Raw genomic sequence first — 24,062 nt, 5'->3', positions numbered from 1 at the left:
CGTCCATCCATTGATGAATCACCCTGCCTGTGAAACACCACGATGGCAGTTTATAGCTGGCTCGGGGTTCAAACCCGGGCTAGACAGCTTAGAGGTGAGTGTGTATGCTTTTATTGATATCCCTTTTGCTCTCAGACATATCTTCTTAATTCTGATAGTGTAAACCCCATCGTTTAATTTTTTATGAGCTTTGACAACGATATAAAGGGTTCAAATATGGACATAGTGATATGAATTTTATTGTTTAAAAATAGTAAAAGGATCATGTATATATTTCCAGAACCCCGAGCTCGACAGTCTTTGTTCCACTTTGTCGTTTGGTGAGTGAGCTCTGCTGTTATTCCCACACTCCGATGTGCTTCCATCTCCCACCCATCTCACTTGTCTTCCTCTTCTCACAATATTGAGCTGTGAAGAAAGACACTGAATGAGCAACAAGGTTGAGCTAAAGATACAATATCGATGATATGGTAAAGACAGGAATTTAGGTTTTATTTTATAAAATAGTGAGAAAGGAAAATATAGAACCATAACTTATACAGAGAGAGGCTGCAGTCATGGAGAACATCAAGTTCTTGAGGACATTAAGCTGCAGAAATTAAATATTGCATTAAGAACTAAGAAGAGAAAGTGTTTCACAAATGGGCACAGTGCACAACACCAGGCGATGATTCTCGAAACCGACAGTAATGTTCTTTGTGGATGCCTGCTGTTTACCTTTGTTGGTGTCCCTTGATATCGTTTTATTATCTAGTACGATGAGGAGAAGCAACTGACCGTGTGTGTGGTGTGTGTAGTATGTGTGTGTGGATCCAGCATGCTTGATTCTTAACAGTTCCTGGTGTCACGCAAAAATAAAAATGGCAAAAACTAATAATCGATTTATTTGGTCGGAAAGCTAATAATCAATTTCCTTGGTTGGAAAGCTTATAATAGATTTTCTTGGTCTGAAAGCTAAGAATTGAATACCTTGGTTGGAAAGCTAATCATAGATTTTGTTGGATGAAAGCTAATAATCGATTACCCTGGTTCGAAAGCTAATAAATTTCCTTGGTTGAAAGCTAATATAATCGATTGCCTTGGTTGGAACGCTAATAATTGAATACCTTGGTTGAAAGCTAATAATAAATTTCCTTGGTTGAAAGCTAATAATCGATTGCCTTGGTTGGAAGGCTAATAATTGAATACCTTGGTTGTAAAGCTAATAATTAATTTCCTTGGTCGGAAAGCTAATAATCGATTTCCTTGGTCAGAAAGCTAATAATAGATTTTCTTGGTTGGAAAGCTTGTAATAGATTTTCTTAGTCACAAAGCTAATAATCAATTTCCTTGGTTGGAAAGCTAATAATCAATTTCCTTGGTCAGAAAGCTAATAATAGATTTTCTTGGTTGGAAAGCTCATAATAGATTTTCTTGGTCGGAAAGCTAATGATGGATTTTCTTGGTCGAAAAGCTAATAATCGATTTCCTTGGTCAGAAAGCTAATAATAGATTTTCTTGGTCGGAAAGCTTGCAATAGATTTTCTTGGTCGGAAAGCTAATAATCGATTTTCTTGGTCGGAAAGCTTATAATAGATTTTCTTGGTCGAAAAGCTTATAATCGATTTTCTTGGTCAGAAAGCTTATAATAGATTTTCTTGGTCGGAAAGCTTATAATCGATTTTCTTGGTCGGAAAGCTTATAATAGATTTTCTTGGTCGGAAAGCTTATAATCGATTTTCTTGGTCAGAAAGCTTATAATAGATTTTCTTGGTTGGAAAGCTTATAATAGATTTTCTTGGTCGGAAAGCTTATAATAGATTTTCTTGGTCGGAAAGCTTATAATAGATTTTCTTGGTCGGAAAGCTTATAATAGATTTTCTTGGTCGGAAAGCTTATGACAGATTTTCTTGGTCAGAAAGCTAACAATCGATTTCCTTGGTCGGAAAGCTAATAATCTATTTCCTTGGTCAGAAAGCTAATAATAGATTTTCTTGGTCGGAAAGCTTATCATAGATTTTCTTGGTTGGAAAGCTTAAAATAGATTTTCTTGGTTGGAAAGCTAATAATAGATTTTCTTGGTCGGAAAGCTTATAATAGATTTTCTTGGTCGGAAAGCTTATCATAGATTTTCTTGGTTGGAAAGCTAATGATCGATTTCGTTGGTCGGAAAGCCAATCGATTTCCTTGGTCAGAAAGCTAATAATCGATTTTCTTGGTCGGAAAGCTAATAATCGATTTTCTTGGTCGGAAAGCTAATAATCGATTTTCTTGGTTGGAAAGCTAATAATCGATTTTCTTGGTCGGAAAGCTAATAATCGATTTCCTTGGTCAGGAAGCTTATAATCGATTTTCTTCGTTGGAAAGCTTATAATAGATTTTCTGGGTCGGAAAGCTTATAATAGATTTTCTTTGTTGGAAAGCTTGTAATAGATTTTCTTGGTCGGAAAGCTTATAATAGATTTTCTTGGTTGGAAAGCTTATCATGGATTTTCTTGGTCGGAAAGCTCATAATCAATTTCCTTTGTTGGAAAGCTTGTAATAGATTTTCTTGGTCGGAAAGCTTATAATAGATTTTCTTGGTCAGAAAGCTAACAACAGATTTTCTTGGTTGGAAAGCTCAAAATCAATTTCCTTTGTTGGAAAGCTTATAATAGATTTTCTTGGTCGGAAAGCGAATAATCGATTTCCTTGGTCAGAAAGCTAACAACAGATTTTCTTGGTCGGAAAGCTAACAAGTTCAGATACATTCAAAGTACACCACCCCCATGCCAAATAATTAAATATCCGACAGCGCGGCATTACCGGGGTGCCTCCGGCGCCCGGCAATACCGCAGTGCAGCTCATTGAGGCTGCATTGGGAGGGAGAGGTGTACGCTAATTGATTGATTAATTGTATAATTAAAATCAATAAATATTTTCTTAATCAATTGGCGAAAGCATAACTAAACCACGAGTGCTTCATCCGAAGATGTATCTTTTAGAAATTTAATTAAATAGGTCATTAATAAAAAATTAAATAATTAATTGATTAATCAATAAATAATTAATCGATTAAATGATTAATCATTAAATCAAAACTATCCTTGATAGCCACATCACTTGGTCACTCATGTCCAAATATTAGCTTCTGAGCTCAAAAGGTGCCTGAGATATTGGCCAAATGAGAAAGAAAATAAATGATTAATAATGAAAATAAATAAATAATAATCATTAAAAAATTAAATTATTAATCAATTCGGTCATAGAACACATAAACCACCACCATTTCATCAGAATCTGTAACTGAAAAAAAATAATTTTTTTTTAGTAATTAATCGAATAATTAAATAATTAATCGATAATTGATTAATCAATAAATCAAAAATATCCTTGATAGCCACATCACTTGGTCACTCATGTCCAAATATTAGCTTCCGAGCTCAAAAGGTGCCTGAGATATTGGCCAAATGAGAAAGAAAATAAATAAATGATTAATAATGAAAATAAATAAATAATAAGCATTTATTAATCAATTCGGTCAGAGAACACATAAACCACCACCATTTCATCAGAATCTGTAACAAAAAAAAAAAAAAAAATATCATTAATCGAATAATTAAATAATTAATCGATTAAATGATTAATCAATAAATCAAAAATATTCTTGAGAGCCACATCACTTGGTCAGTCATGTCCAAATATTAGCTTCCCAGCTCAAAAGGTGCCTGAGATATTGGCCAAATGAGAAAGAAAATAAATAAATGATTAATAATGAAAATAAATAAATAATAATCATTTAAAAAAATTAATTATTAATCAATTCGGTCAGAGAACACATAAACCACCACCATTTCATCAGAATCTGTAACTAAAAAAAAAAAAATTTAGTCATTAATCGAAGAATTAAATAATTAATTGATTAATTAATAAATCAAAAATATCCTTGATAGCCACATCACTTGGTCACTCATGTCCAAATATTAGCTTCCGAGCTCAAAAGGTGCCTGAGATATGAGAAAAGAAAGAAAAATGAGAAAAGAAAGAACCACCTTCAGAGGCCATTTTTCCCTGCAGAGCAGGGGTTGACCTTTTTCGGGCACCATGGTCCCCTTTTTGAAGCAATGTTTTACGGCCGGATGCCCTTCCTGCCACCAACCCTGTTAGTCGACTCTTGCGACACAGGGAATTACCAGTGAACTGGTGCTCAATTTGCCGACCTCGGAAGGATGACAGGCTGAGTCAACCCCCCTGGTGTTAATTCAGCGATCGACCAGGATTCGAACCCAGGATCCGAGGATCCCAAGCCAGCACCCTAACCACTAAGCCAACACCAGGCAATAGGCCAAATAAGAAAGAAAATAAATAAATGATTAATAATTAAAATAAATAAATAATAATCATTAAAAAATTAAATTATTAATCAATTCGGTCATAGAACACATAAACCACCACCATTTCATCAGAATCTGTAACTTTAAAAAAAAAAAAATTCGTCATTAATCGAATAATTAATCGATTAATTGATTAATTAATAAATCAATAATAGCCTTTGCAGCCAAATCACCTGGTCATTGGCATGTCCAAATATCAGCTTCCTAACTCAAAAGGTGCCTGAGTTAATGGTCAGAAGAGAAAGGAAATTTGATTAATTAAATAAGTACTTAATTAATCGCTAATAATTAAATAACTCCTCAATTTATTGATTAATCAAAAAACAAAAAATACCGTTTTTGACAAAGGACTTGCTCACTATTGTGCCGAAATTTCAGCTTCCTAGCTCAAAGGATGGCTGAGATATCGTCCGGACAAACAAACAAGCAAACAAGAAAGCAAGAAAACAAACAACGAGAGTGAAAACTGAGTACTCTCTTTCAGCGTGCGTCACTGCCGAGCCCCCTTCGGTGCCCGGCAATGACGATTTGCAATGCCTGGAGACGGCATAGGAAAGGTGCGGTGTACAACAAGAAAGAAAGAAAGCTAGAACACAAACAACCAGAGTGAAAACTGAGTACTCTCTTTCAGCGTGCGTCACTGCCGAGCCCGCTTCGGTGCCCAGCAATGACGATTTGCAATGCCTGGAGATGGCATAGGAAAGGAGCGGTGTGCAACAAGTAAAGATACATTCAAAGTACACCGCCCCCCTTCCAAATAATTAAATATCTTACAGCGCGGCATTGCCGGGGCACCTCCGGCGCCCGGCAATACCGCAGTGCAGCTCATTGAGGCTGCATTGGGAGGGAGAGGTGTACACTAATTGATTGATTAATTGTATAATTAAAATCAATAAAAGATTATCACAAAATATTTTCATAATCAATTGGCTAATAGCATAACTAAACCACTAGTGCTTCATCCGAAGATGTATCTTTTAGAAATTTAATTAAATAAATAATTTTAAAAAATTAAATAATTAATTGATTAATCAATAAATAATTAATTGATTAAATGATTAATCAATAAATCAAAAATATCCTTGATAGCCACATCACTTGGTCACTGTCATGTCCAAATATTAGCTTCCCAGCTCAAAAGGTACCTGAGATATTGGCCAAATAAGAAAGAAAACAAATAAATAATTAATAATGAAAATAAATAAATAATAATCATAAAAAAATTAAATTATTAATCAATTCGGTCACAGAACACATAAACCACCACCATTTCATCAGAATCGGTAACTGAAAAAAAAAAATTTTTTTTAGTAATTAATCGAATAATTAAATAATTAATCGATACATTGATTAATTGATTAATCAATAAATCAAAAATATCCTTGATAGCCACATCACTTGGTCACTCATGTCCAAATATTAGCTTCTGAGCTCAAAAGGTGCCTGAGATATTGGCCAAATGAGAAAGAAGACAAATAAATGATTAATAATGAAAATAAATAAATAATAATCATAAATTTTTTTAATTATTAATCAATTCGGTCAGAGAACACATAAACCACCACCATTTCATCAGAATCTGTAAGTTAAAAAAAAAAAAATTTGGGGTCATTAATCAAATAATTAAATAATTAATCGATTAATTCATTAATTAATAAATCAAAAATAGCCTTTGCAGCCAAATCACCTGGTCATTGGCATGTCCAAATATCAGCTTCCTAACTCAAAAGGTGCCTGAGTTAATGGTCAGAAGAGAAATGAAATTTAATTAATTAAATAAGTACTTAATTAATCGCTAATAATTAAATAACTCATCAATTAATTGATTAATCAAAAAACAAAAAATACCGTTTTTGACAAAGGACTTGCTCACTATTGTGCCGAAATTTCAGCTTCCTAGCTCAAAGGATGGCTGAGATATCGTCCGGACAAACAAACAAACAAGAAAGCAAGAAAACAAACAAGTACACATACATTCAAAGTACACCGCCCCATGCCAAATAATTAAATATGCTGCAGCGCGGCATTGCCGGGGCGCTTCCGGCGCCCGGCAATACCGCAGTGCAGCTCATTGAGGCTGCATTGGGAGGGAGAGGTGTACACTAATTGATTGATTTATTGTATAATTAAAATCAATAAAAGATTATCACAAAATATTTTCTTAATCAATTGGCTAATAGCATACCTAAAGCACTAGTGCTTCATCCGAAGATGTATCTTTTAGAAATTTAATTAAATAAGTCATTTATAAAAAATTAAATAATTAATTGATTACTCAATAAATAATTAATCGATTAATCAATAAATACTTAATAGATGAAATGATTAATCAATAAATCAAAAATATCCTTGATAGCCACATCACTTGGTCACTCATGACCAAATATTAGCTTCCCAGCTCAAAAGGTGCCTGAGATATTGGCCAAATGAGAAAGAAAATAAATAAATGATTAATAATGAAAATAAATAAATAATAATCATAAAAAAATTAAATTATTAATCAATTTGGTCAGAGAACACATAAACTACCACTATTTCATCAGAATCTGTAACTTTAAAAAAAAAAAATTTTTTGTCATTAATCGAATAATTAAATAATTAATCGATTAATTGATTAATTAATAAATCAAAAATATCCTTTGCAGCCAAATCACCTGGTCATTGGCATGTCCAAATATCAGCTTCCTAACTCAAAAGGTGCCTGAGTTAATAATGGTCAGAAGAGAAATGAAATTTAATTAATTAAATAAGTACTTAATTAAACGCTAATAATTAAATAACTCCTCAATTAATTGATTTATTCAAAAAACAAAAAATACCGTATTTGACAAAGGACTTGCTCACTACTGTGCCGAAATTTCAGCTTCCTAGCTCAAAGGATGGCTGAGATATCGTCCGGACAACCAAGAAAGAAAACAAACAAGTACACATACATTCAAAGTACACCGCCCCATGCCAAATAATTAAATATGCTGCAGCGCGGCATTGCCGGGGCGCCTCCGGCGCCCGGCAATACCGCAGTGCAGCTCATTGAGGCTGCATTGGGAGGGAGAGGTGTACACTAATTGATTGATTAATTGTATAATTAAAATCAATAAAAGATTATCACAAAATATTTTCATAATCAATTGGCTAATCGCATAACTAAACCAGTAGTGCTTCATCCGAAGATGTATCTTTTAGAAATTTAATTAAATAAGTCATTTATAAAAAATTAAATAATTAATTGATTACTCAATAAATAATTAATCGATTAATCAATAAATACTTAATAGATGAAATGATTAATCAATAAATCAAAAATATCCTTGATAGCCACATCACTTGGTCACTCATGTCCAAATATTAGCTTCCCAGCTCAAAAGGTGCCTGAGATATTGGCCAAATGAGAAAGAAAATAAATAAATGATTAATAATGAAAATAAATAAATAATAATCATAAAAAAATTAAATTATTAATCAATTTGGTCAGAGAACACATAAACTACCACTATTTCATCAGAATCTGTAACTTAAAAAAAAAAAATTTTTTTGTCATTAATCGAATAATTAAATAATTAATCGATTAATTGATTAATTAATAAATCAAAAATATCCTTTGCAGCCAAATCACCTGGTCATTGGCATGTCCAAATATCAGCTTCCTAACTCAAAAGGTGCCTGAGTTAATAATGGTCAGAAGAGAAATGAAATTTAATTAATTAAATAAGTACTTAATTAAACGCTAATAATTAAATAACTCCTCAATTAATTGATTATTCAAAAAACAAAAATACCGTATTTGACAAAGGACTTGCTCACTACTGTGCCGAAATTTCAGCTTCCTAGCTCAAAGGATGGCTGAGATATCGCCCGGACAACCAAGAAAGAAAACAAACAAGTACACATACATTCAAAGTACACCGCCCCATGCCAAATAATTAAATATGCTGCAGCGCGGCATTGCCGGGGCGCCTCCGGCGCCCGGCAATACCGCAGTGCAGCTCATTGAGGCTGCATTGGGAGGGAGAGGTGTACACTAATTGATTGATTAATTGTATAATTAAAATCAATAAAAGATTATCACAAAATATTTTCATAATCAATTGGCTAATCGCATAACTAAACCAGTAGTGCTTCATCCGAAGATGTATCTTTTAGAAATTTAATTAAATAAGTCATTTATAAAAAATTAAATAATTAATTGATTACTCAATAAATAATTAATCGATTAATCAATAAATACTTAATAGATGAAATGATTAATCAATAAATCAAAAATATCCTTGATAGCCACATCACTTGGTCACTCATGTCCAAATATTAGCTTCCCAGCTCAAAAGGTGCCTGAGATATTGGCCAAATGAGAAAGAAAATAAATAAATGATTAATAATGAAAATAAATAAATAATAATCATAAAAAAATTAAATTATTAATCAATTTGGTCAGAGAACACATAAACTACCACTATTTCATCAGAATCTGTAACTTAAAAAAAAAAAAATTTTTTGTCATTAATCGAATAATTAAATAATTAATCGATTAATTGATTAATTAATAAATCAAAAATATCCTTTGCAGCCAAATCACCTGGTCATTGGCATGTCCAAATATCAGCTTCCTAACTCAAAAGGTGCCTGAGTTAATAATGGTCAGAAGATAAATGAAATTTAATTAATTAAATAAGTACTTAATTAAACGCTAATAATTAAATAACTCCTCAATTAATTGATTATTCAAAAAACAAAAAATACCGTATTTGACAAAGGACTTGCTCACTACTGTGCCGAAATTTCAGCTTCCTAGCTCAAAGGATGGCTGAGATATCGTCCGGACAACCAAGAAAGAAAGAAAACAAGAAAACAACCAGAGTGAAAACTGAGTACTCTCTTTCAGCGTGCGTCACTGCCGAGCCCCCTTCGGTGCCCAGCAATGACGATTTGCAATGCCTGGAGATGGCATAGGAAAGGTGCGGTGTACAACAAGAAAACAAACAAGAAACCAGAGTGAAAACTGAGTACTCTCTTTCAGCGTGCGTCACTGCCGAGCCCCCTTTGGTGCCCGGCAATGACGATTTGCAATGCCTGGAGATGGCATAGGAAAGGAGCGGTGTACAATAATCATAAAAAAATTAAATTAGTAATCAATTTGGTCAGAGAACACATAAACTACCACTATTTCATCAGAATCTGTAACTTAAAAAAAAAAATTTTTTTGGTCATTAATCGAATAATTAAATAATTAATCGATTAATTGATTAATTAATAAATCAAAAATATCCTTTGCAGCCAAATCACCTGGTCATTGGCATGTCCAAATATCAGCTTCCTAACTCAAAAGGTGCCTGAGTTAATAATGGTCAGAAGAGAAATGAAATTTAATTAATTAAATAAGTACTTAATTAAACGCTAATAATTAAATAACTCCTCAATTAATTGATTATTCAAAAAACAAAAAATACCGTATTTGACAAAGGACTTGCTCACTACTGTGCCGAAATTTCAGCTTCCTAGCTCAAAGGATGGCTGAGATATCGCCCGGACAACCAAGAAAACAAACAAACAAGAAAACAAGAAACCAGAGTGAAAACTGAGTACTCTCTTTCAGCGTGCGTCACTGCCGAGCCCCCTTCGGTGCCCGGCAATGACGATTTGCAATGCCTGGAGGTGGCATAGGAAAGGAGCGGTGTACAACAAGTACACATACATTCAAAGTACACCGCCCCATGCCAAATAATTAAATATGCTGCAGCGCGGCATTGCCGGGGCGCCTCCGGCGCCCGGCAATACTGCAGTGCAGCTCATTGAGGCTGCATTGGGAGGGAGAGGTGTACACTAATTGATTGATTAATTGTATAATTAAAATCAATAAAAGATTATCACAAAATATTTTCATAATCAATTGGCTAATCGCATAACTAAACCAGTAGTGCTTCATCCGAAGATGTATCTTTTAGAAATTTAATTAAATAAGTCATTTATAAAAAATTAAATAATTAATTGATTACTCAATAAATAATTAATCGATTAATCAATAAATACTTAATAGATGAAATGATTAATCAATAAATCAAAAATATCCTTGATAGCCACATCACTTGGTCACTCATGTCCAAATATTAGCTTCCCAGCTCAAAAGGTGCCTGAGATATTGGCCAAATGAGAAAGAAAATAAATAAATGATTAATAATGAAAATAAATAAATAATAATCATAAAAAAATTAAATTATTAATCAATTTGGTCAGAGAACACATAAACTACCACTATTTCATCAGAATCTGTAACTTAAAAAAAAAATTTTTTTTTGTCATTAATCGAATAATTAAATAATTAATCGATTAATTGATTAATTAATAAATCAAAAATATCCTTTGCAGCCAAATCACCTGGTCATTGGCATGTCCAAATATCAGCTTCCTAACTCAAAAGGTGCCTGAGTTAATAATGGTCAGAAGATAAATGAAATTTAATTAATTAAATAAGTACTTAATTAAACGCTAATAATTAAATAACTCCTCAATTAATTGATTATTCAAAAAACAAAAAATACCGTATTTGACAAAGGACTTGCTCACTACTGTGCCGAAATTTCAGCTTCCTAGCTCAAAGGATGGCTGAGATATCGTCCGGACAACCAAGAAAGAAAGAAAACAAGTACAAATACATTCAAAGTACACCGCCCCATGCCAAATAATTGAATATGCTGCAGCGCGGCATTGCCGGAGCGCCTCCGGCGCCCGGCAATACCGCAGTGCAGCTCATTGAGGCTGCATTGGGAGTGAAAGGTGTACACTAATTGATTGATTAATTGTATAATTAAAATCAATAAAAGATTATCACAAAATATTTTCATAATCAATTGGCTAATCGCATAACTAAACCACTAGTGCTTCATCCGAAGATGTATCTTTTAGAAATTTAATTAAATAAGTCATTTATAAAAAATTAAATAATTAATTGATTACTCAATAAATAATTAATCGATTAATCAATAAATACTTAATAGATGAAATGATTAATCAATAAATCAAAAATATCCTTGATAGCCACATCACTTGGTCACTCATGTCCAAATATTAGCTTCCCAGCTCAAAAGGTGCCTGAGATATTGGCCAAATGAGAAAGAAAATAAATAAATGATTAATAATGAAAATAAATAAATAATAATCATAAAAAAATTAAATTATTAATCAATTTGGTCAGAGAACACATAAACTACCACTATTTCATCAGAATCTGTAACTTTAAAAAAAAAAATTTTTTTGTCATTAATCGAATAATTAAATAATTAATCGATTAATTGATTAATTAATAAATCAAAAATATCCTTTGCAGCCAAATCACCTGGTCATTGGCATGTCCAAATATCAGCTTCCTAACTCAAAAGGTGCCTGAGTTAATAATGGTCAGAAGAGAAATGAAATTTAATTAATTAAATAAGTACTTAATTAAACGCTAATAATTAAATAACTCCTCAATTAATTGATTATTCAAAAAACAAAAAATACCGTATTTGACAAAGGACTTGCTCACTACTGTGCCGAAATTTCAGCTTCCTAGCTCAAAGGATGGCTGAGATATCGTCCGGACAACCAAGAAAGAAAGAAAACAAGAAAACAACCAGAGTGAAAACTGAGTACTCTCTTTCAGCGTGCGTCACTGCCGAGCCCCCTTCGGTGCCCAGCAATGACGATTTGCAATGCCTGGAGATGGCATAGGAAAGGTGCGGTGTACAACAAGAAATCAACCAGAGTGAAAACTGAGTACTCTCTTTCAGCGTGCGTCACTGCCGAGCCCCCTTCGGTGCCCAGCAATGACGATTTGCAATGCCTGGAGATGGCATAGGAAAGGTGCGGTGTACAACAAACAACCAGAGTGAAAACTGAGTACTCTCTTTCAGCGTGCGTCACTGCCGAGCCCCCTTTGGTGCCCGGCAATGACGATTTGCAATGCCTGGAGATGGCATAGGAAAGGAGCGGTGTACAACAAACAACCAGAGTGAAAACTGAGTACTCTCTTTCAGCGTGCGTCACTGCCGAGCCCCCTTTGGTGCCCGGCAATGACGATTTGCAATGCCTGGAGATGGCATAGGAAAGGAGCGGTGTACAACAACCAGAGTGAAAACTGAGTACTCTCTTTCAGCGTGCGTCACTGCCGAGCCCCCTTCGGTGCCCAGCAATGACGATTTGCAATGCCTGGAGATGGCATAGGAAAGGAGCGGTGTACAACAAGAAAGAAAGAAAGCAAGAAAACAAACAACCAGAGTGAAAACTGAGTACTATCTTTCAGCGTGCGTCACTGCCCAGCCCCCTTCGGTGCCCGGCAATGACGATTTGCAATGCCTGGAGATGGCATAGGAAAGCTGCGGTGTACAACAGAGTGAAAACTGAGTACTCCCTTTCAGCGTGCGTCACTGCCGAGCCCCCTTCGGTGCCCAGCAATGACGATTTGCAATGCCTGGAGAGGGCATAGGATAGGTGCGGTGTACAACAACCAGAGTGAAAACTGAGTACTCCCTTTCAGCGTGCGTCACTGCCGAGCCCCCTTTGGTGCCCGGCAATGACGATTTGCAATGCCTGGAGATGGCATAGGAAAGTTGCGGTGTACAACAAACAAACAAGAAAACAACCAGAGTGAAAACTGAGTACTCCCTTTCAGCGTGCGTCACTGCCGAGCCCCCTTCGGTGCCCGACAATGACGTTATGCAATGCCTGGAGATGGCATAGGAAAGGTGTGGTGTGCAACAAACTGAGTGAAAACTGAGTACTCCCTTTCAGCGTGTGTCACTGCCGAGCCCCCTTCGGTGACCAGCAATGACGATTTGCAATGCCTGGAGAGGGCATAGGATAGGTGCGGTGTACAACAACCAGAGTGAAAACTGAGTACTCCCTTTCAGCGTGCGTCACTGCCGAGCCCCCTTTGGTGCCCGGCAATGACGATTTGCAATGCCTGGAGATGGCATAGGAAAGTTGCGGTGTACAACAAACAAACAAGAAAACAACCAGAGTGAAAACTGAGTACTCCCTTTCAGCGTGCGTCACTGCCGAGCCCCCTTCGGTGCCTGACAATGACGTTATGCAATGCCTGGAGATGGCATAGGAAAGGTGCGGTGTGCAACAAACAGAGTGAAAACTGAGTACTCCCTTTCAGCGTGCGTCACTGCCGAGCCCCCTTCGGTGCCCAGCAATGACGATTTGCAATGCCTGGAGATGGCATAGGAAAGGTGCGGTGTACAATAATCGATTTTCTTGGTCGGAAAACTAATAATCTATTTCCTTGGTTTATCTTATCTTATCGATTTCCTTGGAACAAAAATTTGACGTTTTAATCAGAGATGCATGTCTTTCTGCGATTGAAGAAGAAGCGAGAATGGGAGCTCAATGAAACTGGTTCCAACGGTAACATTTATTCTTCCACAACAGCAAGAACCCTTAAGAAGGACACGGATAGCAACACACAAAATTATACATCGTAATTAATACTCCTTGAAGCAATAGAAAAAAATATATATCGTTACAAGGACGGAACACACAAACAGCCACAGGTACCACATGTTTATTTCACAACACCCTGATGGAAGCGAGGTTACATTATTATATATACAGTACCCATGCGTAGCTACCCGTCACTTCTCTGATGGATTTAATCAAAAACAGCACATTGTCCTTCACAAACATATGGCATGTTCATTTGTGAATGCCATATGTTTGCACAGATGAACATGCCAGATGTTTGTGAAGTACAATGTGCTGTTTTTGATTAAATCCATCAGAGAAGTGACGGATAGCTACGCATGGGTACTTTATATATAATAATGTAACCTCGCTTCCATTTTCCTCATGGCATTAATACAGTATGTGTATATAATACAGTATGTGTACAGTATGTGTGCTGTATTAATACAGTATGTATATATATATATATATATACCTACACGAGCGTCAGTCAATAAGTAACCTAAAAATGGCGATATAAATTCGAGAATGTAATGTGTGTAGTTGTAGACGACATCTGTTATATATACAGTGCATTCAGCATGTATTCAGACCCCTTCACTTTTTTCACATTTTGTTATGTTGCAGCCTTACGCTGAAATCGTTTAAATTCATTTTTTCCCTCATCAATCTACACTCAATACCCCATAATGACAAAGAGAAAACAGGATTTTATAAAGTATAGCAAATTTTTTTTTTTTAAACAACTGTAATATCACATTGACATAAGTATTCATACCCTTTGCTATGACACTTGAAATTTAGCTCAGGTGCCTCCCATTTCTCTTGATCATCTTTGATATGTTTCTACACCTTGATTGGAGTCCACCTGTGGTAAATTCAATTGATTGGACATGATTTGGAAAGGCACACACCTGTCTATATAAGGTCTCACAGCTGACAATGCATATCAGAGCAAAAACCAAGCCATGAGGTGGAAGGAACTGCCTGCAGAGCTCAGAGACAGGATTGTGTCGAGGCACAGATCTGGGGAAGCCTACAAATTTTTTTTTGCTGCATTGAAGGTTCCCAAGAGCACAGTGGCCTCCATAATTCTTAAATGTAAGAAGTTTGGAACAACCAGGACTCTTCCTAGAGCTGGCTGCCCGGCCAAACTGAGCAATCCGGGGAGACGGGCCTTGGTAAGAGAGGTGACCAAGAACCCGATGCTCACTCTGGCTGAGCTCCAGAGATCCTGTGTGGAGATGGGAAAAACTTCCAGAATCTATTATTTCCGTTCTCCAACCTAATGAGTACACTCTGTGACGTCACCGTCACGTACGTGCGCTTTGCCTGCCAAGCTCCGGAGGAGCCATCTGGCAGTGCGTCATAATTTATCCGGAGGAGCCATCTGGCAGTGCGTCATAATTTATCCGGAGGAGCCATCTGGCAGTGCGTCATAATTTAGATCTTAGTTCAGATACTGTCACAAGTGCATACAAAACTCGCAGTTACCGACCTGGTTTCGCCCTTGTTAGGGCTTCATCAGGGCAACGCAGAGAGTCGTGCATACACTTGTGAATCTGAAAACCTTTCGGTTATAAACCAGTCATTATGCGACTCCATACCATCAGTGGTGGACCGCCATTAAGGTATCCTATCCAGCTTTCGCTGTACCTTAATGGTAGCGATAAGCACCGCCTGCCACACGGTACATTACCTCTGGTATCCATTCATTATTAGGCGACTCCATATAATGAGTGGATATCAGAGGTAATGGGGGGGGGGGTGGGGGGGGGATGCCAGTGCATATATACATACCCCCTTTGTGCCAGCTTTGGGCCATCACCACAAATAGGATGTTAATTCAATCATTTTATAGTTATGGTAACATTCTTGAATTTAGAAGAAGAAAAAAATTGCCCCTTTTGTCTCGTTTAATCAGCCCACTGTGAAAATGCTTCCTCAAACGTGATTAACATTGGTTAAATGTACCATGTTTGCCATCTTGTTCTCATCCATCGATATTCGGTGTTTTAGATACTTGATTAAAATGTTGATTTTTTTTTTCCCCTGACATGATAGGTGTTCCGGAAGAGAACAGGGCGGCAGTGCAGGGTTAAAACAAAAATAATTAGAGTGAGGGTACTTCAAACTTACAATGTTGAGAATAAGTACATCATTCCCAGCACCACCAAGAACTGAGGAAAGACAGCATAATATTAATGATCACACAAAAATTCAGACATTTATGACTACTTGTATCATTCCTTATTACCTCCACCACCGAGGGTCCGGATGTTATGTTTTCACCCCTGTCTGTCTGTTTTTACTTGCTTTTTCCTGATTATGCGGCAGCAGTACGACAGCTGGTTTCAAATCCAGATGAGACAACTCAAATATGAATTTCTCTGAACTTTGTAGTCAGCTCATTTAAGACTGATATTCAAAGCCGAAGGCATCAGCGATTAGCACAGCTTCCCAGCAGGCAAGGCTCAGTTCTGTCCTTGTAAAGTTCCAGGACTAAAGTCGATGGCGCTTTTTTCTTGACTATGATGAGTTTTTGCCAGTGATGCATCCGTGGGTTGATTCCTTTCTCATGGAGGGTTGGAAGTAGGGCCTGGCATTGCCACAAAATAGCTTTTCAAGCCTTAAATAGACTGATTAATACTGTGGTTAGCGGTGTAGAAGCTGACACTATGCAATCAGCAGTGGGCGGTTCTGTCTTTCACCGAATGCAGGTATGCCAGAAATGCACTTCAACTTTATTACTTTCTCCGCGACAATTCAGAAACTTTGTTTAACAACCAAATGGATGCTGAAACAGGGTGGATGCATACAGTAGACACACCCCCTGTTGATCAGCATCTTTGCAGCAAATGTTTTGGTGTCAGGTCAGTCTTTTGGGACTACCACTGGTAACATGTAATCCAGTGCTACCTGCCGCATGGTCGGGTTGTCGGCGACTAAACTGACACCCCTCACTGGCTTTGGCTGGTGACTGTGACACCCTGCCAGGACTAAAAACAACACCTGACAAAGCGGGGATGTGCTCCTGAAGGGAGCCAACAGCCACCCAGAAAGGAAATGGTGTGTTCTAAAAAATACCCATCCGATTTGGACTGGTTTGAGCCATACCAAAGACTTTAAAATGGTACGTGCTGCTTCTTTGCTTGAAAAGGATAGAGCACCAACAATCCCCATCGGTTGACAGGCATAGAGAGGAGGAAATTCCTCTTGACGAAATGCCCCACTGAGGAGAGCAGCGAGAAAAGCAGCGCCATTGTTTTGACCGGTTGGTGGTCTCTGTCTTCTTCTGTCTCATTTTGGTCTTTCACCCTCTGCCCTCTACATGCTCGGCCTACCACATCCTCCCCTTCCTCCCTTCCCCCCCAGGCATCTGCAGGACTTATGCAGTCCGTCAGAAACATCACCCCTCCTACTCTCCTAGTGAAAATGCCTAAATCCAGAACCATTGGTCACCTCTACTCATTTATTCCTCTCTTTTCACCACCTTCCACACTCTCTTTCTTCTCATTCTTCCCTCCAGATCTTCAAAACAGCTGTTCACCACCATCTCAAGTCATCTCCCATCCAAAGCCATGATCTTTTCTGCACCTGTTAACCACCCTCCATCCCTCCAAAATTTTTGCTTATGCATGCATCTTGTCCCCCCCCCCCCCCCCCCCCCACCCACTCCACCCCTCCTTGTGTTCTCCCCTACCATTCGTCGTTACCAACATCCCTTGTTTGTCCATCTCTTTCGACCTTTTCCCTCCATCCTGCTGTTGGTGTTTCCCTTTTCTCCTTTTGTTCTCTTTATGTTTCATCCTGATCTGTTATGTGTCTTACCTCTTTCACGAGGCTAGATCTTGTATAAAAAAGAAAGATGTGAGTACACCTCATTTTGTTCTGTCAATGTAGATTCACCATGGACATTGTTTTATCCCAACTCAAGCAGTTTGTTCATTTGATAAGACGATGCATGATACAATACTGCATTTCTCCAAAATAATACAGAACAACAAGTTCTATGATAAACAGTGCCCTGCATAAGTATTGGAACAGTGAAGTCAAATTTGTTATTATTGCTATAACCTCAAGAAAGTTGAATTTGAGATCAAAAGATAAATATGAGGTAAGAGTACAGAAGGTCAACTTTTATTTCTTGGTATTTCTATGCATATATGTTTTATCATTGTAGAACAATAGCACATTTTATGTTCAGCCCCCTCCAATTCAGGTAAGCATAGTCACGTGAAAAAGTAAGTACACCCCATGTAAAGTTTTGACTTTTTCAACATATTTCAACATACAGCTATTTGATCTTCATTTCAACAATATTGATAGATAAAGGTGATATAATATAACAAATATCATGAAACATTTACATTTTGTAGTCCATTGTATAATTTAAATAAACATAAATGCAAATTTCGCATGTGGAAAAAGTAAGTACACCCTTGGCTCTAATAGGTGGTATTGCCCTCTTTGGCAGAAACAACCTCAAGTAGGCGTTTCTTATAACTGTTTACCAGTCTCTGACATCGACTGGGAGAAATTTTTGCCCACTCCTCCATGCAGAATTGTTTCAGCTGTGCGATGTTTGAGGGTTTTTTTTGCATGCACAGTTCGTTTCAACCCCCCCCCCCCCCCCCCCCCACAACATCTCGATGGGATTTAGATCCGGGCTTTGACTTGGACATTCCAGAACCCTCCATTTCTTTATTTTCAGCCATTCCTTGGTGGATTTACTGGTATGTTTAGGGTCATTGTCATGTTGCAAGGTCCACCTTTGGTTGAGCATCAACTCTCTGACAGATGGCCTTACATTACCCTCAAGCACCCTCTGGTACAATGAAGAATTCATAGTGGATTCTATGATGGTGAGCTGCCCAGGCCCTGATGCAGCAAAGCTGCCCCAAACCATAATATTTCCACCACCATGCTTTACAGTTGGTATCAGGTTCTTGTGGTCAAATGCTGTCTTTGGTTTTCGCCAAACATATCTTCTGGTACTGTGGCCAAATAGCTCTACCTTTGACTCATCTGTCCAGAGCACATTGTTCCAGAAGTGCTGGTCTTTGCCTAGGTGTTCATTGGCAAACTTTAGTCTTGCCCTGATTTTCTTTCTGGACAGCAAAGGTTTCCTCCTGGCACACCTCCCATGTAGATCAAATTTGTGCAGCCTCTTTCTAATGGTAGACTCGTGCACTTTGACATCAACAGTGGCAAGAGATACCTGTAGGTCCCGTGATGACATTCTTGGGTTCTTAGAGACTTATTTCAGCATCTTGCGGTCTGCTCTCGGGCTGAACTTGCTGGGGCGGCCTGGCCTGAACAAGTTGGCAGTTGTTTAGAATCTTCTCCACTTGTAGATGATCTTCCGGACAGTCGAATGATTGATTTCAAATTGTTTGGAGATCTTTTCAAATCCCTTCCCAGACTCGTAGGCATCTATGTATAACCTTCTTTCTGAAGGCCTCAGAGAGTTCTTTTGATCTCGGCATGGTGACGCCGCACACTTCAACAACAAAAAGCAAACCAAACTAAATGTCTGAGGTTTAAATAAGAGAGGTTCCTCCAAGATCCTCTCTAACGATGTTCTAATGATTTGCACCTGAGCTGGTGCACCTGATTCTAATTTTAGGTATTTGAAGTAGTGATAAATGTAGGGGTGTACTTACTTTTTCCACATGCAAAATTTTCATTTCCGTTTATTTAAATTATACAATGGACTACAAAATGTAAATGTTTCATGATATTTGTTATATTATATCACCTTTATCTATCAATATTGTTGAAATGAAGATCAAATAGCTGTATGTTGAAATATGTGGAAAAAGTCAAAACTTTACATGGGGTGCACTTACTTTTTCACGTGACTGTAAGTATTGGAACAGATCAACTTGAAGTAAATTACAATTAGTATAAATTAATCATTAGTATTTGGTTGAATATCTCTTCCATGCAATAACTGCATCGAGCCTGTGACCCATCGACATCACCAAACCCTTGGTATCTCTCTTTGAGATGCTTTGTCAAGCCTTTACTGCAGCCATTTTCAGTTGTTTGTTTTTTGAGGTTTCTGACTTTACCTCTTTACCTTTTAGTGCGATACTCATCACATCATGTGAGTCCTCTGGCATGTTTGGAATTTTCTTTTTTTCATTACAGACTGCTAAGCTCATGTTTCTCACCATTTTAAAGTTGTTGGATATTAGTAAAGACAACTTCTTCCCTTCAGCAAGTGACATACATGCTCCATTGGATTTAAATCAGGATATTGACTTGGCCAGTCAAAAACCTTCCACTTTTTTCCCCCTGATGAACTCTTTGGTTGTGTTGGCAGTGTTTTGCATCATTGTCTTGCTGCATGGTGAAGCGCCGCTCGATGTGTTTGGAGGCATTTTCTTGTACGTAGGCAGACAAAATGTTTCCGTACACTTCGGAATTTACTCTGCTGCTGTCATCATTAGTTACATCATCAATAAAGAAATAAAGATGAGTGAGCTAGTTCCAGAGACATCCATGCAAGCCAAATCCATGACAATACCTCCACCATACTTCACAGATGAGGGAGTATGCTTTGGATCATATGCAGTTCCTTTCTTTCTCCACACTTTCACCTTTCCATCACTTTGTAAAGGTTTATATTGTTCTCATCTGTCCATAAAACTTTGTTCCAGTACTCACTGGCTCATCTCTGTACTTGTTGGCAAATTCTAATCTGGCCTTTCTATTTTTGGTGCTGATGACAGGTTTGCATCTTGCGGGGTAGTCTTCGTAATTCTGCTGTCGAAGTCTTCTGTGAACAGTAGATTGTGATACTTTCACCCTGCACTCTGGAGGTTTTGGTGATCTCACTGATTGTTGCGTTTGGGTTTTTCTTCACAGCTCTGATGATATTTCCGTCAACACCTGCAGTTGTTTTCCTTGGCTGACCTGGCCATTGTCTATTGCCAAGTACTCTAGTAGTCTCTTTATTTTTGAAGATATTCCATGTTGTATTTGCTTTGCCCGGTTTTTGTGCTGTGGTTTTAAATTAATTATTACACTTTGTGTTCACACAAAATTATTGCACTTTCATTGAATTATTCCACTTTCACTCGGTGTTCTTTCAGCTTCCAAATTACTTGCTTTTCTTTCATAGACCATTATCTGGTCTTCATGGTTTTTATGCCAAATAACTCCAAAGGCAGAATCCCAAGGTAAAAGCAAAGACGAAAAACAAGACCAGACATTCACAGCTCTTTTATGTGTGAACAATCATTGCAACAAACTTGAGCAAAAAGAAGCACTTGTTAGTCATCTGTTTTAATACATATGCTTACCTAAAATGGGGGTACTGAACGTACAAAGTGCTATTGTTCTAAAATGGGGGTACTGAACGTACAAAGTGCTATTGTTCTAAAATGGTAAAACATATCTCCATAGAAATACCAATAAATAAAAGCTGACCTTCTGTACTCTTGCCTTATATTCATCTCAAATACAAATTTCTTCAGTATATAGCAATAATAACAAATTTGACTTCACCGTTCCAATACTTATGGAGGGCACCATAATACCATTATTTTCCAGTTCTTTATTCCATTTCCTTGATAAAAATTTCAATCATATCTGCTTCGATATTACCAAATTTAAACGTATTGTGTTTCTCAGACATGATCTGTTTCCATTAATGTTTTGAATGCTATATATATATATATATATATATATATATATATATATATATATATATATATATATATATATATATATCTGCATATCTGCTTCGATATTACCAAATTTAAACGTATTGTGTTTCTCAGACATGATCTATTTCCATTAATGTTTTGAATGATATATATATATATATATATATATATATATATATATATATATATATATATATATATATATATATATATATAGCAGTCCTGCCTAAAAATATTGGCACCCTTGCACTTTTTTCAAATAATTCACCATTTCTTCCAGAAAATTGTTGAAATTTTAAAATATTTTGGTATCCACACATGTATTTCTTTAGTTTGCAGTGGAGCAAAACAAAACTAGAACAATGCGACTATGTCGCCAATATGCCTCCGCATAGTCCCACAACGGGTAGATGCCATCACTCTGCATATGTATGGGTAGAGGATCACATTTGTGAAGTTTCGTGTTGATCAGATAAGGTTCGTTTTTCTATCCAAGATGGCTGCCAAACCACGTGACCTATGACATCATTTTCAAACTATATGCAATAGTGCTGTTTGATGATATTTGTAAAATTTCGCATCGATAGGGTGAGCGGTTTCAGATATATAATTATTTAATATTTTCCTTCTTTTTTTTCTTTTTTTTTCACAATACAATATGGCTACCAAACCATGTGACCTATGATGTCATAAATTTAATATTTCAATACAAATGGGTCATAGATCATGTACATGCAATTTCAGATTTTTAGGATAAGGAATTCGATTAAAACATTTTTGGCTGGTATACCACTTCACCTATGATGTCATCATTATCAAGCTTTTGTTCCCCATTGTGAGTACTTGACAATGTGCCAAGTTTCAATTTTTTCCATTCAGTGGTTTCCGAGAAACAATTTTTTAATTATTTGCTTTTAATCCAAGATGGCTGCCATACCACGTGACCTATGATGTCACAGTTATCATAAAAACATTCTGCATGGGTGTTACTTCTACCCTGAAAGTTTTGTCTCACTCGGACATGTGGTTGCTGAGAAAAACAAGTTTTAGCCCGTATGGAAGAAGGACGGACGGACAACCCGAAAACATAATGCCTCCGATGACTGTCAGCGTAGGCATAAAAAGCTGAAAAAATGACTAAATCTTCGCTTATTCCACACAGAAATCCTAAAATGGTCCGGACAATATTATTGGTACCTTTTAGAAGTTGTTGGAAATAATTGGATTTCAAGCAGGTGATTCTCCTTTACTTTGGAAATGAACTCACCTGTGGTGATGAGATACAGGTGCCTGCAATATAAAAATCACCCATTCAACCAGTTTGAACAGAGAAAAGGAGTCATTCTGCTGTTTTGTGTCACTGTGTGTACCGTAATGAGCATGGAGAAAATAAAGAAAACCAGAGAATTGTCTGAAGATGTCAGACACAAGATTGTAGCCAAGCATGGACAATCTCAAGGCTACAAGTCCATCTCCAAAGACCTTGATGTTTCTGTGTCCACCGTACACAATGTTATCAGGAGGTTCAAGGCCCAAGGCACTGTAGCCAACCTCCCTGGTCATGGCCGCAAGAGAAAACTTGATTGAAGATTGCAGCGATGGATTGTTCGAATGGTGGAGAAAGCACCTCGATCAACTGCCAAACAGATTCAAGCTGACTTTCAGACACAAGATACGACAGTTTCAACTCGCACCATCCATCGCCCACTCAATGAAAGGGTGTTTCTATGGTAGGAGACCCAGGAGGACCCCACTGCTGCTGAGAGAGAGACATAAGAAAGCCTGACTGGAGTTTTCCAAAACACACCTGCACAAGTCAAAATCCTTCTGGGAGAATGTCCTGTGGACAGATGAGACCAAATTAGAGCTTTTTGGTAAAGCACATCATCTCTATGTTTAAAGAAAAGAACACCTTCCCCACAGTCAAACATGGAGGAGGTTCAGTGATATTTTGAGGTTGCTGTGCTGCCTCTGGCAGTGGGTGCCTTCAATGTGTGCATGACATCATGAAATCAGGAGATTACCAAGGCATTTTGGAGCGCAATGTTCAACCCAGTGTCAGAAAGCTGGGTCTCCGTCGAAGGTCATGGGTCTTGCAGCAGGACAATGACCCCAAACACACTTCAAAAAGCACGCATGAATGGTTCAAGACAAAACGCTTGACTGTTCTGAAGTGGCCAGCAATGAGTCCAGATCTAAATCCCATTGAACACCTGTGGGGAGATCTGAAAACAGCAGTTTGGAGAAGGCACCCTTCAAATCTGGAAGAACTGGAGCAGTTTGCACAAGAAGAGTGGGGCAAGCCACCAGTAGAGAGGTGTAGGAGGCTTATTCATGGCTATAGGAAGCGCTTGACTGCAGTTATTTTGTCCAAAGTCTGTGCTGCCAAATATTAATTCTAAGGTGTCAATAATTTTGTTAATGCCATTTTTTTATTTTCTGATTTAAAAGGATATATTAAGTTCTGTATCAAAAACAACGGTTCTGTGATATTAACAGTGAAATAAAGAATTGTGGACACCAAATACGTTTGTCAATTTCAACTTCTTTTTCGAGAAAATTGTGAGTTATTTGAAAAAAGTGCAAAGGTGCCAAT

General features: G+C 37.2%; 1 protein-coding gene across 2 annotated transcripts in view; it reads right to left on the bottom strand.

Moving 5' to 3' along the window:
- Positions 1-217: 217 nt before the first annotated feature.
- The window catches only part of LOC137426132 (uroplakin-1b), a 42,915-nt gene continuing 19,070 nt past the window's right edge, over positions 218-24,062 (bottom strand). For both annotated transcript variants that reach the window (XM_068114828.2, XM_068114836.2), the window contains exons 8-9: positions 15,927-15,967; positions 218-408 (exon numbers count right to left, since the gene is read on the bottom strand). In XM_068114828.2, coding sequence (XP_067970929.2) covers positions 396-408; positions 15,927-15,967 — 54 coding nt within the window. In that variant the 3' untranslated portion in view covers positions 218-395. The remainder of the gene's footprint in view (positions 409-15,926; positions 15,968-24,062) is intronic.

Source organism: Myxine glutinosa, chromosome 1 (assembly GCF_964187855.1).
Source record: "Myxine glutinosa chromosome 1, kmMyxGlut1.1, whole genome shotgun sequence".
Taxonomy (NCBI): Eukaryota; Metazoa; Chordata; class Myxini; order Myxiniformes; family Myxinidae; genus Myxine; species Myxine glutinosa.
Note: the sequence above shows the minus strand (reverse complement) of the source record. Positions and strands in the feature narration are given on the sequence as shown.